Source organism: Crinia signifera, chromosome 19 (assembly GCF_055691185.1).
Source record: "Crinia signifera chromosome 19, ASM5569118v1, whole genome shotgun sequence".
NCBI lineage: Eukaryota > Metazoa > Chordata > Amphibia > Anura > Myobatrachidae > Crinia > Crinia signifera.
Genome location: NC_139226.1, coordinates 129715547 through 129730940, shown reverse-complemented (window position 1 = coordinate 129730940; position 15394 = coordinate 129715547). Strand labels below are relative to the sequence as shown.

The 15394-nt window shown below is 43.3% G+C and overlaps 1 protein-coding gene across 7 annotated transcripts in view; it reads left to right on the top strand.

Annotated features, from left to right (window-relative positions):
• Positions 1–15394, top strand: part of PRKCZ (protein kinase C zeta) — a 221098-nt gene that overhangs the window by 143247 nt on the left and 62457 nt on the right. For all 7 annotated transcript variants that reach the window (XM_083163334.1, XM_083163333.1, XM_083163338.1 and 4 more), the window contains 2 exons: positions 9439–9524; positions 12214–12345. In XM_083163334.1, the coding sequence (XP_083019460.1) occupies positions 9439–9524; positions 12214–12345 (218 nt within the window). The remainder of the gene's footprint in view (positions 1–9438; positions 9525–12213; positions 12346–15394) is intronic.

Sequence of the window (15394 nt, the reverse complement as noted above, 5' to 3'; positions counted from 1 at the left end):
ATAGACTCTTTGGGAGTGAACTGGATGATCTGATATCAAAGGCTACGGCTGGTAAGTCCACATTCCTCCCATCAGCCTCCACCCCGGTAAAACGCCCTTCAACAGGGAATACACAGCAGTCCTTTCGGACCTCCAGATTTCGGTCCAGGGCCAGGGGAGGCTCCTCCGCCAATAGAGGCGCCAGAGGTAAGCCTAGGAAGGCAGCAACTGCTGCCACAAGAGAACGTGGCGCAGCTACGCCTAAGCCCGCTGCATGACGGGCCACTCCCACCTCGGGATTTCCCCGCGGTGGGGGCAAGACTGAGGTTCTTCAGTCACGTGTGGGATGCATCAGCCCTAGACCCTTGGGTCAGGGCCATTATTTCACACGGTTACAGGCTGGAGTTCGAAAGAACCCCCCCCCAGAGATATTTCAGGTCTGGACTCCCTGCAGCAGCAGAGGATCGCAGACTCCTCAGACAAGCTGTACAAAAGCTGGTCCTAGCTCAGGTCATCATACCAGTTCCAGCTGCAGAAAGGAACAAGGGTTACTTTTCAAACCTATTTCTGGTTCCAAAACCGGACGGGTCGGTCCGACCCATCCTAAACTTAAAATCCTTGAACCCATACTTGAGGGTGTTCAAATTCCAGATGGAATCCCTGAGAGCAGTGATTGCAGGATTGGAGGAGGGAGAATATCTAGCGTCCATCGATGTGAAGGACGCGTACCTCCACATACCGGTGTGGGCCCCACACCAAACCTTCCTGAGGTTTGCAATCCTGGACGAACAATTTCAGTTCCAAGCCCTACCGTTTGGGCTCTCAACAGCCCCACGAGTCTTCACCAAAGTGATGGCGGAGATGATGTCCTTACTAAGGACTCAAGGGATAAACATCATCCCATACTTGGACGACTTGTTGCTAAAAGCAGTATCAGTGTCCAAGCTGCTGAGGGCCATAGAGATGACAAGGCAGCTCCTGTCCCAACACGGATGGATCCTCAATATACAAAAGTCATCACTGATTCCGTCCCAACGCCTCCAGTTTCTGGGGATGATTTTGGACACGGTGGAAAAAAGGGTATTTCTTCCAAGGGAGAAGATTACAGCGTTACAACAGCTGTTGGGGGAGGTGCTAGCCCCAGAAAGAGTCTCGGTCTACCTCTGCATCAGACTGATGGGAACGATGGTAGCCTCTTTCGAGGCTCTGCAGTTCGGGAGACTTCACTCTCGAACCTTTCAGTGGGACCTGCTGAGCAAGTGGTCGGGTTCCCACATCCACATGCACAGGTTAATTCGCCTGTCTGTCAAGGCAAGGCAGTCCTTACAGTGGTGGCTACATACGCCAAATCTCCTGGCAGGGAGGATATTCGGGATCCAGAACTGGATCTTGCTGACCACAGATGCCAGCCTACAGGGCTGGGGGGCGGTGGTACAAGAAAGGCGGTTCCAGGGCAGGTGGTCCTTCTTGGAGACTCAGCTCCACATAAACATCTGGGAGCTGAGGGCAGTACACTATGCTCTTCTAGAGGCTCACTCCCTCCTGGAACAGCAGGCGATACAGGTCCAGTCAGACAATGCAACGACTGTTGCATATATAAACCGCCAGGGCGGCACGAAGAGCAGAGCGTGCATGAGAGAAGCCTTCAAGATTCTGACATGGGCAGAGACACATGCGGTGGCAATATCTGCCATCTTCATACCCGGGGTGGACAACTGGGAGGCGGACTTCCTGAGTCGTCACGACCTCCACCCCGGGGAATGGAGTCTGCATCCTCAAGTGTTCGGAAGCATTGTAGGTCTGTGGGGGCTCCCACAGATAGATTTAATGGCCTCGAGGACCAACCACAAGGTGGTAAGGTATTGCTCAAGGACAAGAGATCCTCAAGCAGAGGCAACAGATGCTCTGACAGCGGAATGGGCATACGACCTAGTATACATATTCCCGCCCCTCCCACTTTTGGGGAGAGTACTACAGAGGATCAGGCATCAGCGGGTGCAGGCAATCCTAATAGCACCGGATTGGCCCAGGAGAGCATGGTACGCAAGTCTGCAAAACATGCTGATAGAAGACCCGTGGCGGCTGCCTCTAAGAAGAGACCTTCTGGTACAAGGCCCCTTCGTCTACCAGGACTTAGGGCGTCTTCGTTTGACGGCCTGGAGATTGAGCGGAACATCTTAGCTCAAAAGGGATTTCATTCCTCGGTCATAAACACCATGACCCGGGCCAGAAAGGCAGTGACAGCCGCACACTACCATAAGATCTGGCGTAGATATGTGTCCTGGTGCGAAAACATGAGTTTTCCACCAGCAGATTTCAAGTTGGACCGTTTCCTGCTTTTTCTGCAGGTGGGCCTTGAGAAGGGACTCCGGCTGGGGTCTTTAAAGGTCCAAATATCGGCTCTTTCTGTATTTTTCCAGAAAAAGTTGGCGGTCTACCCTGAGGTTCAGACTTTTCTACAAGGAGTCTTAAGGATACAGCCTCCATTTGTGGCGCCAACGGCGCCCTGGGACCTAGATGTGGTCCTAGAGTTTCTGCAGTCAGCCTGGTTTGAACCAGTGGACTCCATAGATTTAAAATACCTCACCTGGAAGACGGTGACATTACTGGCTCTGGCCTCGGCCAGAAGAGTTTCTGAGCTTGGTGCTCTTTCTTGCAAGAGCCCTTACTTGATTTTCCATCAAGACAGGGCGGAACTTAGGACGAGACAGCAGTTCCTGCCAAAAGTGGTCTCGGCGTTCCATATGAACCAGCCGATTGTGGTTCCGTCTTGCTCAGGTCATAAGGATATTCCTGAGTCACTTGATGTGGCTAGAATTCTACAGATCTATGTGAAAAGAACATCAAGGATCCGTAAGACGGAGTGTCTTTTTGTGTTGTATGACGCACAAAAGAAGGGATGCCCGGCATCGAAGCAATCAATTGCTAGATGGATTCGTTCTACTATACAGCAAGCATATGTGTCAGCACATCTGACTATACCGGCATCTGTGAGAGCGCACTCCACTAGAGCCGTAGGAGCATCCTGGGCGGCTGCTCGGGGTGTGTCAGCTTTGCAGCTATGTAGAGCTGCCACCTGGTCTGGTCAACATACCTTCGTCAAATTTTACAAGTTTGACACTGTGGCCAGGGATGATACCCAGTTTGGGCAGGCGGTGTTGCAACAGGCTCCGCACGTTCCCGCCCTTTCTGGAAGCTTTGGGACCTCCCCAAGGTTATAAGACCTCAGTACCCCATCCTGAATGAAGGTGAAAATAGGATTTTAATACCTACCGGTAAATCCTTTTCACTGAATTCAGATGGGGTACTGAGCGCCCGCCTCAGTGCGGGGCTCTGTTGCACAGGTTACTATCCTGTTGTTACCGTTTTGCTATTGCAAAGTCTGGTTTTTTGATAAGTTATAGGTCCATTGACCTGTTAGGAGCAGCTGAGTTTTTTGGTGACTATATTGCTCCATAAAAATACATTTATGTTACTAAGTAACACAATGACGAGGTTAACTACGTTTAGTTGAGAGAGTTGTTGTGTGTGTTGTGGTGTGCTGGCGCGAATCTCACCACGTTATCTTAATGATTAGTTCCTACCTCACATACGTTATCCTTCCTTCGGGCACAGTTTCTTAACTGGCTAGTAAGGGGATATAGAGGGGAGGAGCCAGCACACCCTGGTTGAAGAAAATGTTATGTGCCTGTCTCCTGTCGGATACCCTCTAATCCCCAAGGTTATAAGACCTCAGTACCCCATCTGAATTCAGTGAAAAGGATTTACCGGTAGGTATTAAAATCCTATTTTTACCAAGGAAGTAGAGATAATTATTTACAAGTGATGTCACAGCAGCTCAAATTCAGAATCCGTTGTATATAGAGTCGTGTATATTGTCTGTAACTAACAAGTAGAGGCAATAGTGTTCTGTTTCATAGAGCTGCATGTTGCTGTCATTTTAACCACAGAACTATATATTTTATGTTGATGGTTCATATGTGTTTGTTGGCACACCTTCCTAGAATTTGAGACAGTTAATTTTATTTCCTTTCTATACAACAACAGATCATCTCAGGCTTGTACATGATACGATTGGATTGCATTTACATGTCTTATACCGCTTTCACAGTGCCAAAACGTTTCAAAAACCGGTATTTTTAAACGGTATTTAAAACGGGTCTGAGCCTTCACATTGCAGTAGATTACCGTTTTAGATACCGTTAAAGTACCATTCACATCAGTCAACCTGTTAAATCCCTTGAACACATTTCAAGGCAGAATGCAGGGGACAGCCTATCACAGGTCTGTAATCTGTTGTTTTCTACTAAATACCGATTCAGAGCCATTCTCACTGCATAAAAAACAGCTCTGAAACTCTGCTTTTTAAACATTTTGAAATACCGGTTATTTTTAACCGATAAATCAACTCTGGCGCTTTTCCACTGCAGCCTTAAACGTTTTGAAATGGGGAAAAAACGGCAATATACCGTTTAACAAGTGCGGTGTGAAAGGGGTATTATAGTCTTTTATGTAATTGCAGTAAACCCATATACCTAGGCAGAAGTCCTCTGACGTATTACTTTACATATACAAAAAGCACACAAATATCTGGTTTCAAAATAATTACAGCATACAGACAAAAACTGACTGAAGGGTATAATAATTTAAAGGACAAGGAACATTGATACCATGTTCTGTAGCCTGGAGCACTGTTTTTTTGTGTGTTTGAGGTAATTTACTTTGTCAGACATAACATTTAGAAATGTAAATATTCAGAACTGAGCATTCTGGGGAAAAAAAATATGAAGACAAACATTAGAAATATAGTTATTCCCCCCCCCCCATTGTGTTTGACTAATTTTTTGTTGTTAATTCAATCCATTTCCATTTTCAGTTAAATCAGGTGTTGTGAATGTTTTGCCACATTAGTTTGGGCAGGATGTATCGAGCGCCACAGTTTTTGATTCAATTATTCCGGCCATTTTCCATGTACTTTGCGGTGACTAAAAGAGATCTCCTGTGCAAATGACATGACTATGGGGGTTTATATCCCAGGAGGGCATTTCCGCATGTACTAGCTGACACTTATGCCATGGGGGTCACTGGAAGGGACCAGATACAAGCTACGGAAATGTCGCTTTCCAGCTAAATTTTTAAGGCAGGAATGGGAGGGATATTTGTGTAGCGAAGAGGGCAGGTGGGAGTATAAAGGGATATAAGGTTAGATATGTAAATTTTGGCAAATGACAATCCACCATTTTCTCCCAAATACTGGAAAAAGAACAAAGGGGGTATTGAGTTAGCCCCGTTTTTTTCACTCAGGCTTGATAACGTGACTATTTAAATGCCTGTGTATTGATTTGCAGGCATGTTACCTATTCTTCAGTTATTTTTCAACCATGTGTTTTTGTCTTTTCTGGGAGTAAGGAAAATGTCCTCAATTAGTACTTTCATTGAAAAGATCAAATTGAAATTCGACATAAAAAAAATGCAGAAAAGAAAAATCTGCACAAATTGATTACCCCCCAGAAACTGTTGTACAGACAAATTGGTTAAATCTGTGATTTAACCAATTTGTCCTAACAGCTGTTATTAGTACATTTACCAATGTTTGGGAGCCAATTGTAAATTGTCATTTGCTCCCATATGTTACCAGATTTGATTTCATTCAGTCACATTAGACAGAGGTCCGCCAGATAATTTTATGGTGTATGCCCAGCTTTAGACAATTAATTGCTGTTACTTCAATTTGTGTATAAGACACAGAGCAAGGTTTCTAGGTCTGTAAATGAGAGACTATTACAGTATAGCGCAATGATTGCTTGTTAATGGTCACAGCCCACAATTACCATTCTCTTCATTTGAAAGTAGAGCATGTTGCAAACAATAGATCTATCAAATTGTACACTATTCCTCAGTGGGTCCCTACCTTTGGTGATCATTGGTGCGAGAGGCCATGTTTGCACACCTGTGGTGAAAATTAACTAAATGGGATAAGGTCTTACTTATGGGGGCTTGGTCTTGAAGGCTTGTCCTCCTGGCCCAAACCCCCTTTTTCATCACTCTGGGAGGAGTATTGTTACAGTGCAGGAGTGAGGAATTTGGTGTCACTCCTTGGTGGGTGACAAATGTGTGCGGCTTGCACCCACGTAATGGTGCTGCTGATACTCTGTTTCAAGTGATGCCGGATTGCGTGATTGTTGCGGCATATACATCTGACACCAACTGTCCGCCTCTGTTTTATACCTTTAAAGTATAAAAAAGTGACTTTAGGCATCCTGGGAAGGGTTTGTCAGGGCGCAGGGCTTAAGCCGGACACACACCTAATGTTTATTGCTCCGACCAGCCAACTCGTTGGTAATGTATGTGACCAACGGACCATCCGCTGTTTGCTTCCCAATACCGGTAACTGGACAAAAATAGTCATTCTGACAGTTTGATTAAATCCATTTAATTTAAGGAATTAGTCTGAACAACCATTTTTGTTCATCTTGCAGCTTTTCGGAGCAAATGGTCGGTTATCTTTTGCACACACGTTTTTTTTACCAGATTTTCGTTCCAACCAGTCAACTAGTTGACTGGTTGAGAAGATAATCTTTAAGTGTTTGACCAGCTTTAGGGCCAGATGCGATAAGCTTCAAAAAGTGATCAAATGGAGAGCGATAACAACCAACCAATCAGCTCCTGTCTGACATTTTTCAAACACAGTATGTGACATGTCAATTAGGAGCTGGTTGTTTATCACTCTCCATTTTATCACTTTTTGAAGCTTAGTGCATCTCTCCCTTAGAGTGTCAAAACCGGAACCGTGCTAAGGTCACCCTATCTTTTTACTACAACTCCTATCATTCCCCTTTTTTCTACTTTCCTTCCCCTTTTTTCTACTTTCCTGGTTGAAATGCCAAGTTTTTACAGCAAATCTGTTTGAAATAGATCTTCATTTCTCGAGCCAAGATTCCTAATTTACGTGAAATGTACTAAACATTGATCCTTAGTGTAACGGTATACCCAATTTAGGGTGTTTTAAGGGCCACTTTGCCTGCACTTTATGCATTTGGCATGTGTCTGGATACTGCTGGTAAATGTGGAGCTCTGCAGCTGCGGTTTTACTAGACAAGGCTGCAGCTCTCCTGTGTTACCCTCCCATGTTAATGGCTACTGCAGAAAGTCCAGTTTTCTAATAAAGCTGGAAAGGGAAATTCATGTCATTTTTGTGAACAGCTTTTTAGATCTTCCTGTCAATATCATGAATGCAAATGATTTACCTTTAATTAGGTGCCCTTTTTAGTCTATGAATAGGGGAGTCTACCTACAATACAGGCAGATTTTAAAATGTGCATATAAGGGGGGAATTAAATAGTTGTTTTTATGTTTTAATGGATGTCCAATGAAGCAATTTATGTTTCTATTAATTATCTTGCTTATTGACTCTAAAAGCAAATGGTTAAACCATTCTAAAGTACTGGTTAGGATTTTTAACCCCAATTGAATTATTATTATTTTTTTTTAGTAGGATTGGTTTAATGTACTTTAACTCAACACACTTATACTGCTTTCACATTGCAGAAATGGGTAATGACACGGTATTCTTAAATGGGACTTTAAAACGAGTCAGAGCCTTGAGACCTTTCACATTGCAGGTGTAAACCGTTTTAAAAATCATTTAATAACATTCAAACATTCAACCCGTTTAACCCCCAAGGGACATGTTTAAAGCCATTGAAATAGAGCTGTTCAAACTGCCAAAAAAACGGCTTTAAAACGTGTAGGACTCTGCTTTTTAACCGTGTTGAAATACCGGTTAACTTTAACCGGTAAATCAACTTTGGCACTTTCACATTGCAGCCTTAAACGTTTTAAAATGGAAAAAAAACGGCAATATACCGTTTAAAAAGTGCGATGTGAAAGGGGTATGAATTTACTTTAGCATTTTGTTACTGAAAGTATCATGTACACAAGTGTCCGGTCCTCTCTGCATAACTGCAGTGTAATTAAAATAGTTCTATTATTGGTGTGAAAATTACAGGAATTCTTAGATATTCCAACATTTTGTTACTCCATTAGAATCCACTGTTAGTATTACTTGTAACTTCATATGCGTGTTGATTTTTGGGGATAATAACTCACGGAGCCATTTTGGAGTTGCAGATTTATTAATGTCAAAGTCGGTAATTTTATAAAAAAAACTTGATAGTGTTGTCTGCTAGTGATATAAAGGATCCTGTAGTAAGAAAAGACTTTTAGCGGGTCAGAGGTGAAACCTCTGTCAAATGTTAACACAGAGTTTAGAATTTCCCAAATCATAGCATAGAGTGTAAAATGGCAATAATATCACAGGATACTCCTACCAGCATTCCGCAGCTAAAAGGTGTAAAAGTGGCATTTACGCTTGGCTTTCTGGCCAACTGTTTCTAACTTTATTGCTTGTAGGTTTCCAAATTTGCCATCTCATTATGTACCTGGTCTGCTAAAGACAACAATTTAAGTAGGTTTTAAATTTTTTGTGTAATTCCAAACTGATTGTACATTATCGTCTTACAATGTTATTGTGTGTGCATACCTCTGTTCCGTTTCCATTAATCCGCGGATGTTCTCAACTTAATGGCATAAGGGCAGAAGGGACTGTTATGCCCCTTTCAGACCGCACTTTTTACCTGTTATTTTGCTGTTTTTTTTACCATTTTAAAACGGTAATTTGTGCAGTCTGAAAGGTGCAGAGTGAATTTAACGGTTCTATTTAACTGGTATTTCTAAACGGTAATAAAGCAGGGTCCACCCGTTTCAGACCCGTTTTTTTTTTTTTTCATCCACTGTTTTCTATGCGTTAAAACGGGTTCAGTGTTGTGAAGGAACAAACACTGCACTGAAATACCGTTTAGAGACATGCGGTGTGAAAGGGGTTTTAGCTGGCAGACCCGTTTTTAGAAACGTTTTAAAATACCTGGTCAAAGCCAGTTTTGCAGTCTGAAAGCTGCATTACATGAATTTTTTTTTTCATGCAATTAATTTATATTAATCAGTTGTATCTACAATTGTGTAATCTAATTGCATGTTCTATGTTAATTATACAATACTGAACTTTGCTAGTGCGCTTTTAAGCATCTTTGCTTAGGTGTCCTGGTATAATGTTATTGGGTGCACTGTTCCTTTAAAATCATGGCTTCCTTCATTTTCCACCTGTTTATCCTCTAGCGAGAAGGCTATTAGAAAGGGTCTTTTTAAACCAGAATATGGTCATGTGAGGATGTGGGAGGTGGTCGGTGTACAAAAAGAAGTGGTTGCAGGAGGCTCTTGATGTGGAGCCTGTCATGGAAAGCTTCGCTCCTGCCATGGAAGTGATCTCGCAAGCCTCCGCGTTCAGCATTGATTATTAAAAAGAAGCTGGATTGTTTTTTCCTGTTGCAGGCAGCTTGCAGTTGTGTGCCTGGCACTGCTGGCTTAGTATGCTTCTCCTTTACACGTTTGTTTTCTTCTTAGAATCAATCTACCGTCGAGGGGCCAGAAGATGGAGGAAGCTCTACCGAGTGAATGGGCATCTGTTTCAAGCCAAACGCTTTAACAGAGTGAGTAATTGATGAAAATACAGCTTGTTCGGTCTTCGGGCTGCATTGTATTATCCAGCCACAGACTTATTTCTCTATTGGAATAAGAGGAGTTTTAGATTGTAAAATATGTTTATTTGGCTCTTGTGCTGTAATCCCAATCCAAGGCCGGGGTGGGTTGAAACATTAAAAGACTTACTGTATTTTGTAGAAGCACATGTCCTTTAAAACCTACTTTGATTCATTCTATAAATGTATCGTGCATTACTGTGTATTGTAGACAACGGCTTTGTAGAATAATGTTGCATATTCTGTTTCTACAAGGTTTTTATTCTTTGTTTCATGTTGTGTTGTATTGCATGAAAATGTTGTCCCATAAATGCTATTATATTGTTTATAATAATATTATAGAGAGGTGTAGTATATTAGGCCAACAATGTCTGGTTTGACCCAAGCAAAATGTCGACACACGGAAAGAGTCTCAAGGGTTTTTTTTGTATGTGAATGTTGACACGTGAGCCCGCCAGTTAGTATACATCGCCTCTCACATGGCGCTGTTTGCTCGTCATGCTTCCTGCCATGTGCCTTGCTCCACTGCCGGTGCTCTGGGAACGCTGTATCATTCCCAATTGGAGTCCATGTGGATTGTAACGTTTGATAAAAAATCCCCCAAAATGTTCAGGCTATCTGTTCTTTACAGAAAAGGGATAGGGCAAGGTATGTACCTTTTTGTAAAACACTTAGTTCATTTATGTGAAGCTGGCCATACACTGCAGCAATTTTGCTGCATAAAATTGTGCAAATTGCATGTGTGTTTGATCCGATCCGACGAGCGGTTCCCCGAGCATCAGATCCGAGCCCCTAGATTACAAGTGCTGCACATAGGATGTTTTCGGGGGGCCCAAACTTCCGTTTCTGTAGTGTACCCCTCTAGTTTACATTGGTTTAGCGGTTTTATGTGGCTAAATCTGCTGCTTTCGGCCGCAACAAGTGAAATAATTAATGGATGTCTGCGGCACTCGTTCCCATTTGCATAATAATTAAATACCTCCTACAGGTGCCCATTACTTATGGGCATTGATTCCCCTCAACCCTGTACATTTGTGTGGTAATATAATATACATTTTTCTTTCTAATGCTAGTTATTCCTTTAAAAAAAAACAAAAAATTTTTTTTTTTCCGTTATCAATGCTAATCGTATGAGTATTCATGAAGATAAATAGAACCATGTTTAAGTTTAATGGTCATGGCCACCACAGCACATGGAAAGCTGGGAATTGTAGTTTAGAAAGTAATACGATTTCAGAGCTCGTCTACTTAATTACTGTTTGATTATGTCCTTGTAATGCATGTGATGTTTGTTAACTAGAGGCATTTAGGACAGGTCACAGTAACTTCCCATGCTGTTTAAGCCCCCCATACACTAGTCCAATTGTCCGAGGGGAGCTTATGCCCTTGAGCTCCCCCCGGCAGCACCCCGGGAGGCTCATTTAGGATTTGGCACTTTATTTTTACATGCAATAAATTGCATACGATTTATTGCCTGCAAACGCCCGGGGAGCTGTGGCAAGGGTTGGGCAGCGGTGATGACGGGAAACTAGTAGCAACAGGTGCCAGGCGGTGGGGTGGGAAGCGGCTGCTGAATTTAAAAACATATTTTCAAAAGATTGGCTTGCCGGTTATTGGCTGAGAATACTTTTTAGCACCCACACCGTGTTGGGTCCAATGTGCTGCTGATGGGTTCATTCCGAAGGTTTGAACCTGCAGCAGGTTCAATATGCAGGGTCTGACCCAATGCGCATGGTACCGCGCATCGGGTCGGAGGGGTGTCAAATTTGATACCATCGGGTATTTGGGTGAAATTGGTTTGAATCTTACTAGTGTATGAGGGCATAATGGAACCCACACACTTGTTAGATATTGGATTTGACCTCTGTTTGATAAATTGAGTGATTGCACGCACATTTTGGGGAAGTGATGCCTGGGCCTGCTGGTCGAATGCCGCGTCGATAGATAGTATGTGCTTGCAGGAGCCATCGCATGTGGCTTTTAACCATGTGCGATTGCTCAAATACAATCCGTGGGTGGGGGGCGGAGGGAACACTTTAGGCAGCATCAGGTTTGGGGAGAGTGGGTTGGAGGGACCGTTGGCAGTGTCCGTCTAAAAAGGTTAGCACTGTAAAGGCGCCCTCTTCCAGCCCTGGTCAAGCACCCTATGTGCCATTGCAAGTTGACATGCGACATTGGGTGCTGGAAGAGGGCACTTTTTGCACCATAAGATCTAATGGCGTATGGTCAGCATAAGAAGACCGATTAGTTAAACTTTCACAGATTAAAACAATGTTATCCGTCTACTATGTACCAAGTAATGAAACAAACCTATCTCCTCTAGCCCTATCTGCTATTGCTGATAGACATTAAGAACGTAAAAAGGTTTCTATAGAAATAAACATTATGTAGCACATCTTTTTCTTAAATTTCATCTTTGCCCACTATATATTTTACATGCCTTTTCGTGTCTATCGTGTTCATTTTGAGTTTCTATGTATGTGTTGTTTTTTGCTTTAGGTTGGATTTCCTCATTGTTTTTTTTTTATTTCATGCTTATCTTGTTGTCTTATTGGGATGTGCACAAGTAACATAGAGTGATAGCCTTGGGTGAACACATTATCTCTGTATTTAGTACTGTAACGTCATTGTCCATTTTCAGAAAGCCTACTGTGGCCAGTGCAGTGAAAGGATATGGGGCCTTGGAAGGCAAGGTTACAAGTGCATCAACTGCAAACTGCTTGTCCATAAACGCTGTCACATACTCGTTCCACTGATCTGCAAAAAGCATATGGTGAGTGCGGTTCCACTGACTTGTATTATAGGACAACCCTGCCAGAAGTACATGTACGATGTCTAGGTAGACAATAGCTCGACAACATTTGGTCAACATGCAATAGGTTGAAAGGTACAAAAGGTAGAAAGGTAATTGGTTGACATGATAGTAGTCTACACAAGGGTTTTTGTTTTTTTTAGGCCACGTCTTATATATTCCATGTTATGTGGCCACCATCAGTACATGCGTGTTTGTACATCAACTTTTTTGTACGTCAACCTAATAACGGTCTACCTAGACATTGTGGATATATTGTCCAGATACATTCTGGCAGTATATACCACAACATTTATATATAATGCAAATGACAGTAAGAAATAAGTAAAATGTATGGTCCTGCTGTGAAAAGCTGAGAGAGACTTGTCCACATAGACTGTCTACAGGAGTTTCTGAGGATTATATAGGAGGGTGATATTTATGTGCTGCCCCTAGTGGCTCTTCACGTAAGGCTATGGAAAAGCTGATGCTTCTCATAGCTTCTGGAGGTTATCAGTGGCGTATTTATTCTGGGTGCAGTGTGCAGCGGTGCACACGGACCCTTAAGTCCCAGCGGGCCCACACCAAACATGCTGCACCCATTTTTGTAATACTGTACTTACCCTCAGGAGTCCAGTAGTGGTGGCAAGGGAGCTTTAGTGCTCCCGGCAGAGAGGAGGAGGCCCAGCTGGACGAGGCTGCACATGGGCCTCATCCGCTCTTAAAATGCCCCTGGGAGGTATGGGCACAATCCACTTACAGTAATTGGCTTGAAAATATGCAGCGCAGCCACGGCGACAGGTGCCCGCACTGAATTGGACCATTAGGTTATTTTGTGTTGAACGGTGTTGATGATTAATGAATACTTCCTTTTTGATTCCCTAATGCTAATCTATTAAAAAAATGGCTAAATTGCGGATTTCTTGTTCCATCTGTGTGTTTTATCCACACCAAAACCAGTATAGGTCAATATGGTGAAAGGGTTTCAATGAAGGGAGAGGAGTGCAGAGAAAACAGCAGAAGGAAAAGTACAACAAGAAACGGCAGTAAAATTGAGCAAGAGAGTAGGAGTGAGTAACCGCAATAGGAGTGATGTGGGAGGGTAGAACAGGGAGGCAGAAGAATGGGGGTAAGAGGAGTATGTCTAGGACTAGGAACAGGACCATTGGGCCGGATTCGGCCATGGAATGTAGTTCATTTGCAGTTTGAAAATAAGCTTATGCTGCATCTGCCTGTGCGGGGTGTGATATAACTGACAGACTATCTGTAGGTCAATACGCTGAAGCTACAGTAAATACGAATAAGGTAGAAAAATAAGCCCAAAACTCATGGACCATTTAATGTGTTGACTATAGACATGTTGATTTTTTCTTGGGTCAACTTTTGACAATATAATGTTGACCTATTGACTATCAACCTAAACATAATCTGCCATCCAGATACCGGCTATTACTCGCCGACCGTCCCAACTGCAGGGACTGACATCACAGCTGGACAGGCAGAGTCATGTGATGTGTTGACTGACCTATCCAGCGGCTGATTGGTAAGTGTATATGCCTGTCTGAATCAGTGCGGTCAAGTGTATACCCATCATGCACCGCATCCCTCCACATGGCTCACTGCACTTGCCATGCTTCGAGCACGGTGCCTTGCTGCACTCGGCACACTATTGTGTTCTCCTGCCAAGCGCTAGTGGATGGTAGGGTATGAAATACCGCCTGTCGGCACAAGTCGTCTCAAAAAAAAAATTGAAAAACTCACTTCGTCCTTTTGACTTTCCCATTCTGGCCTACCCATTGTAGACCTAATGCTTGTGTCAACATTCCGACCCTGTCAACCTAAGCTCTTTGGACCTTTTAGTGGTTAATTTATGTTGACCGTCATAGTGTCGCTTAGCGACCGTATCCCTGATTAGGAACGCCTGTGTTGGTTTGACCAATAAACCACACATTATTTATACCCCCCCCCCTCCTATGAGTCTTACACAATGCCAACGTTACTGCCAGTATCATGTAATAAGATTTTGAAATACCGTTCCATTCTGTACTGTATCCCAGCAACTGATGAAAGTGCAGAAGCCTGTGGCAGTGTGTGACATTTTATTTTCTGCATCACAAACAAGCATCGGTGTGTTATTTTATTAAATCTATGGGCCATCATGAATGTAGACTCTGTATACAAGTACCACCAATTAAATCACCTATTACCAAGCTTTGTGCTTCTCTCCCATCAAAGCATTTGGTTAATAAACGTACATGTATTTCCGAAAAGGTAGAAAGCCTTACACTCCAGTTCCACTTACAATCGTGACTTTCTCTGTCCAGTACCAATTGTTACCATGACAACCCATGAGCGTGCAGACGGAACTCTTGAGTGCAAACAGAATTCCTTGTTATCCGCTCTTGGACAACTTTGCTGCAGCGAAATCTCTGAATTCTGCTTTCAGGGTCGTGCTGTATGGCCTGGGGAGCACGGACAGCTTTTTGTGTCCAGTTGCATGGTGACAGAGGCAAAATCTGCTATCAAAATTTCACATTGGGCGGTATTCAATGAGCCTGATTCGCCATGTTTTTATGGCGAATTTGTTCTTTTTGGCGAATTTTTGACTAAAACGGTGAATCACCCTATTCAATGACCACATGGCGAATACATGTGAAAGTTTTTTTCGCCATGATTCACCGAGTAGCAATCGCTATCTTTTTATGGTGAAGTGGAATGTGAACTTTTAAAATAAAGTGTTTTGTTTTTTACATTTGGTGTCAAAAAATCAGGAATTTTATTCTGAGGAGGGGCATGCTATTTTTATTCATGTGCTCATTAGATATTCATATATTCACTGCACCCGATCGTTACGATCGGGTGTAGTGAATATACGCGGTCCCCTGCTGGCAACCCGGGGGGGGGGGCAGCCTGTGCTGCCTGGCACCCGGGGAGCCCACCTCCCCCCCCACAAACGTTCTGGGGCAGGCAGAGAGACTTCCATCTCTCTGCCTGCCACCATCCTCAGGCTCCCTGCGGCTTTCGCCGCAGG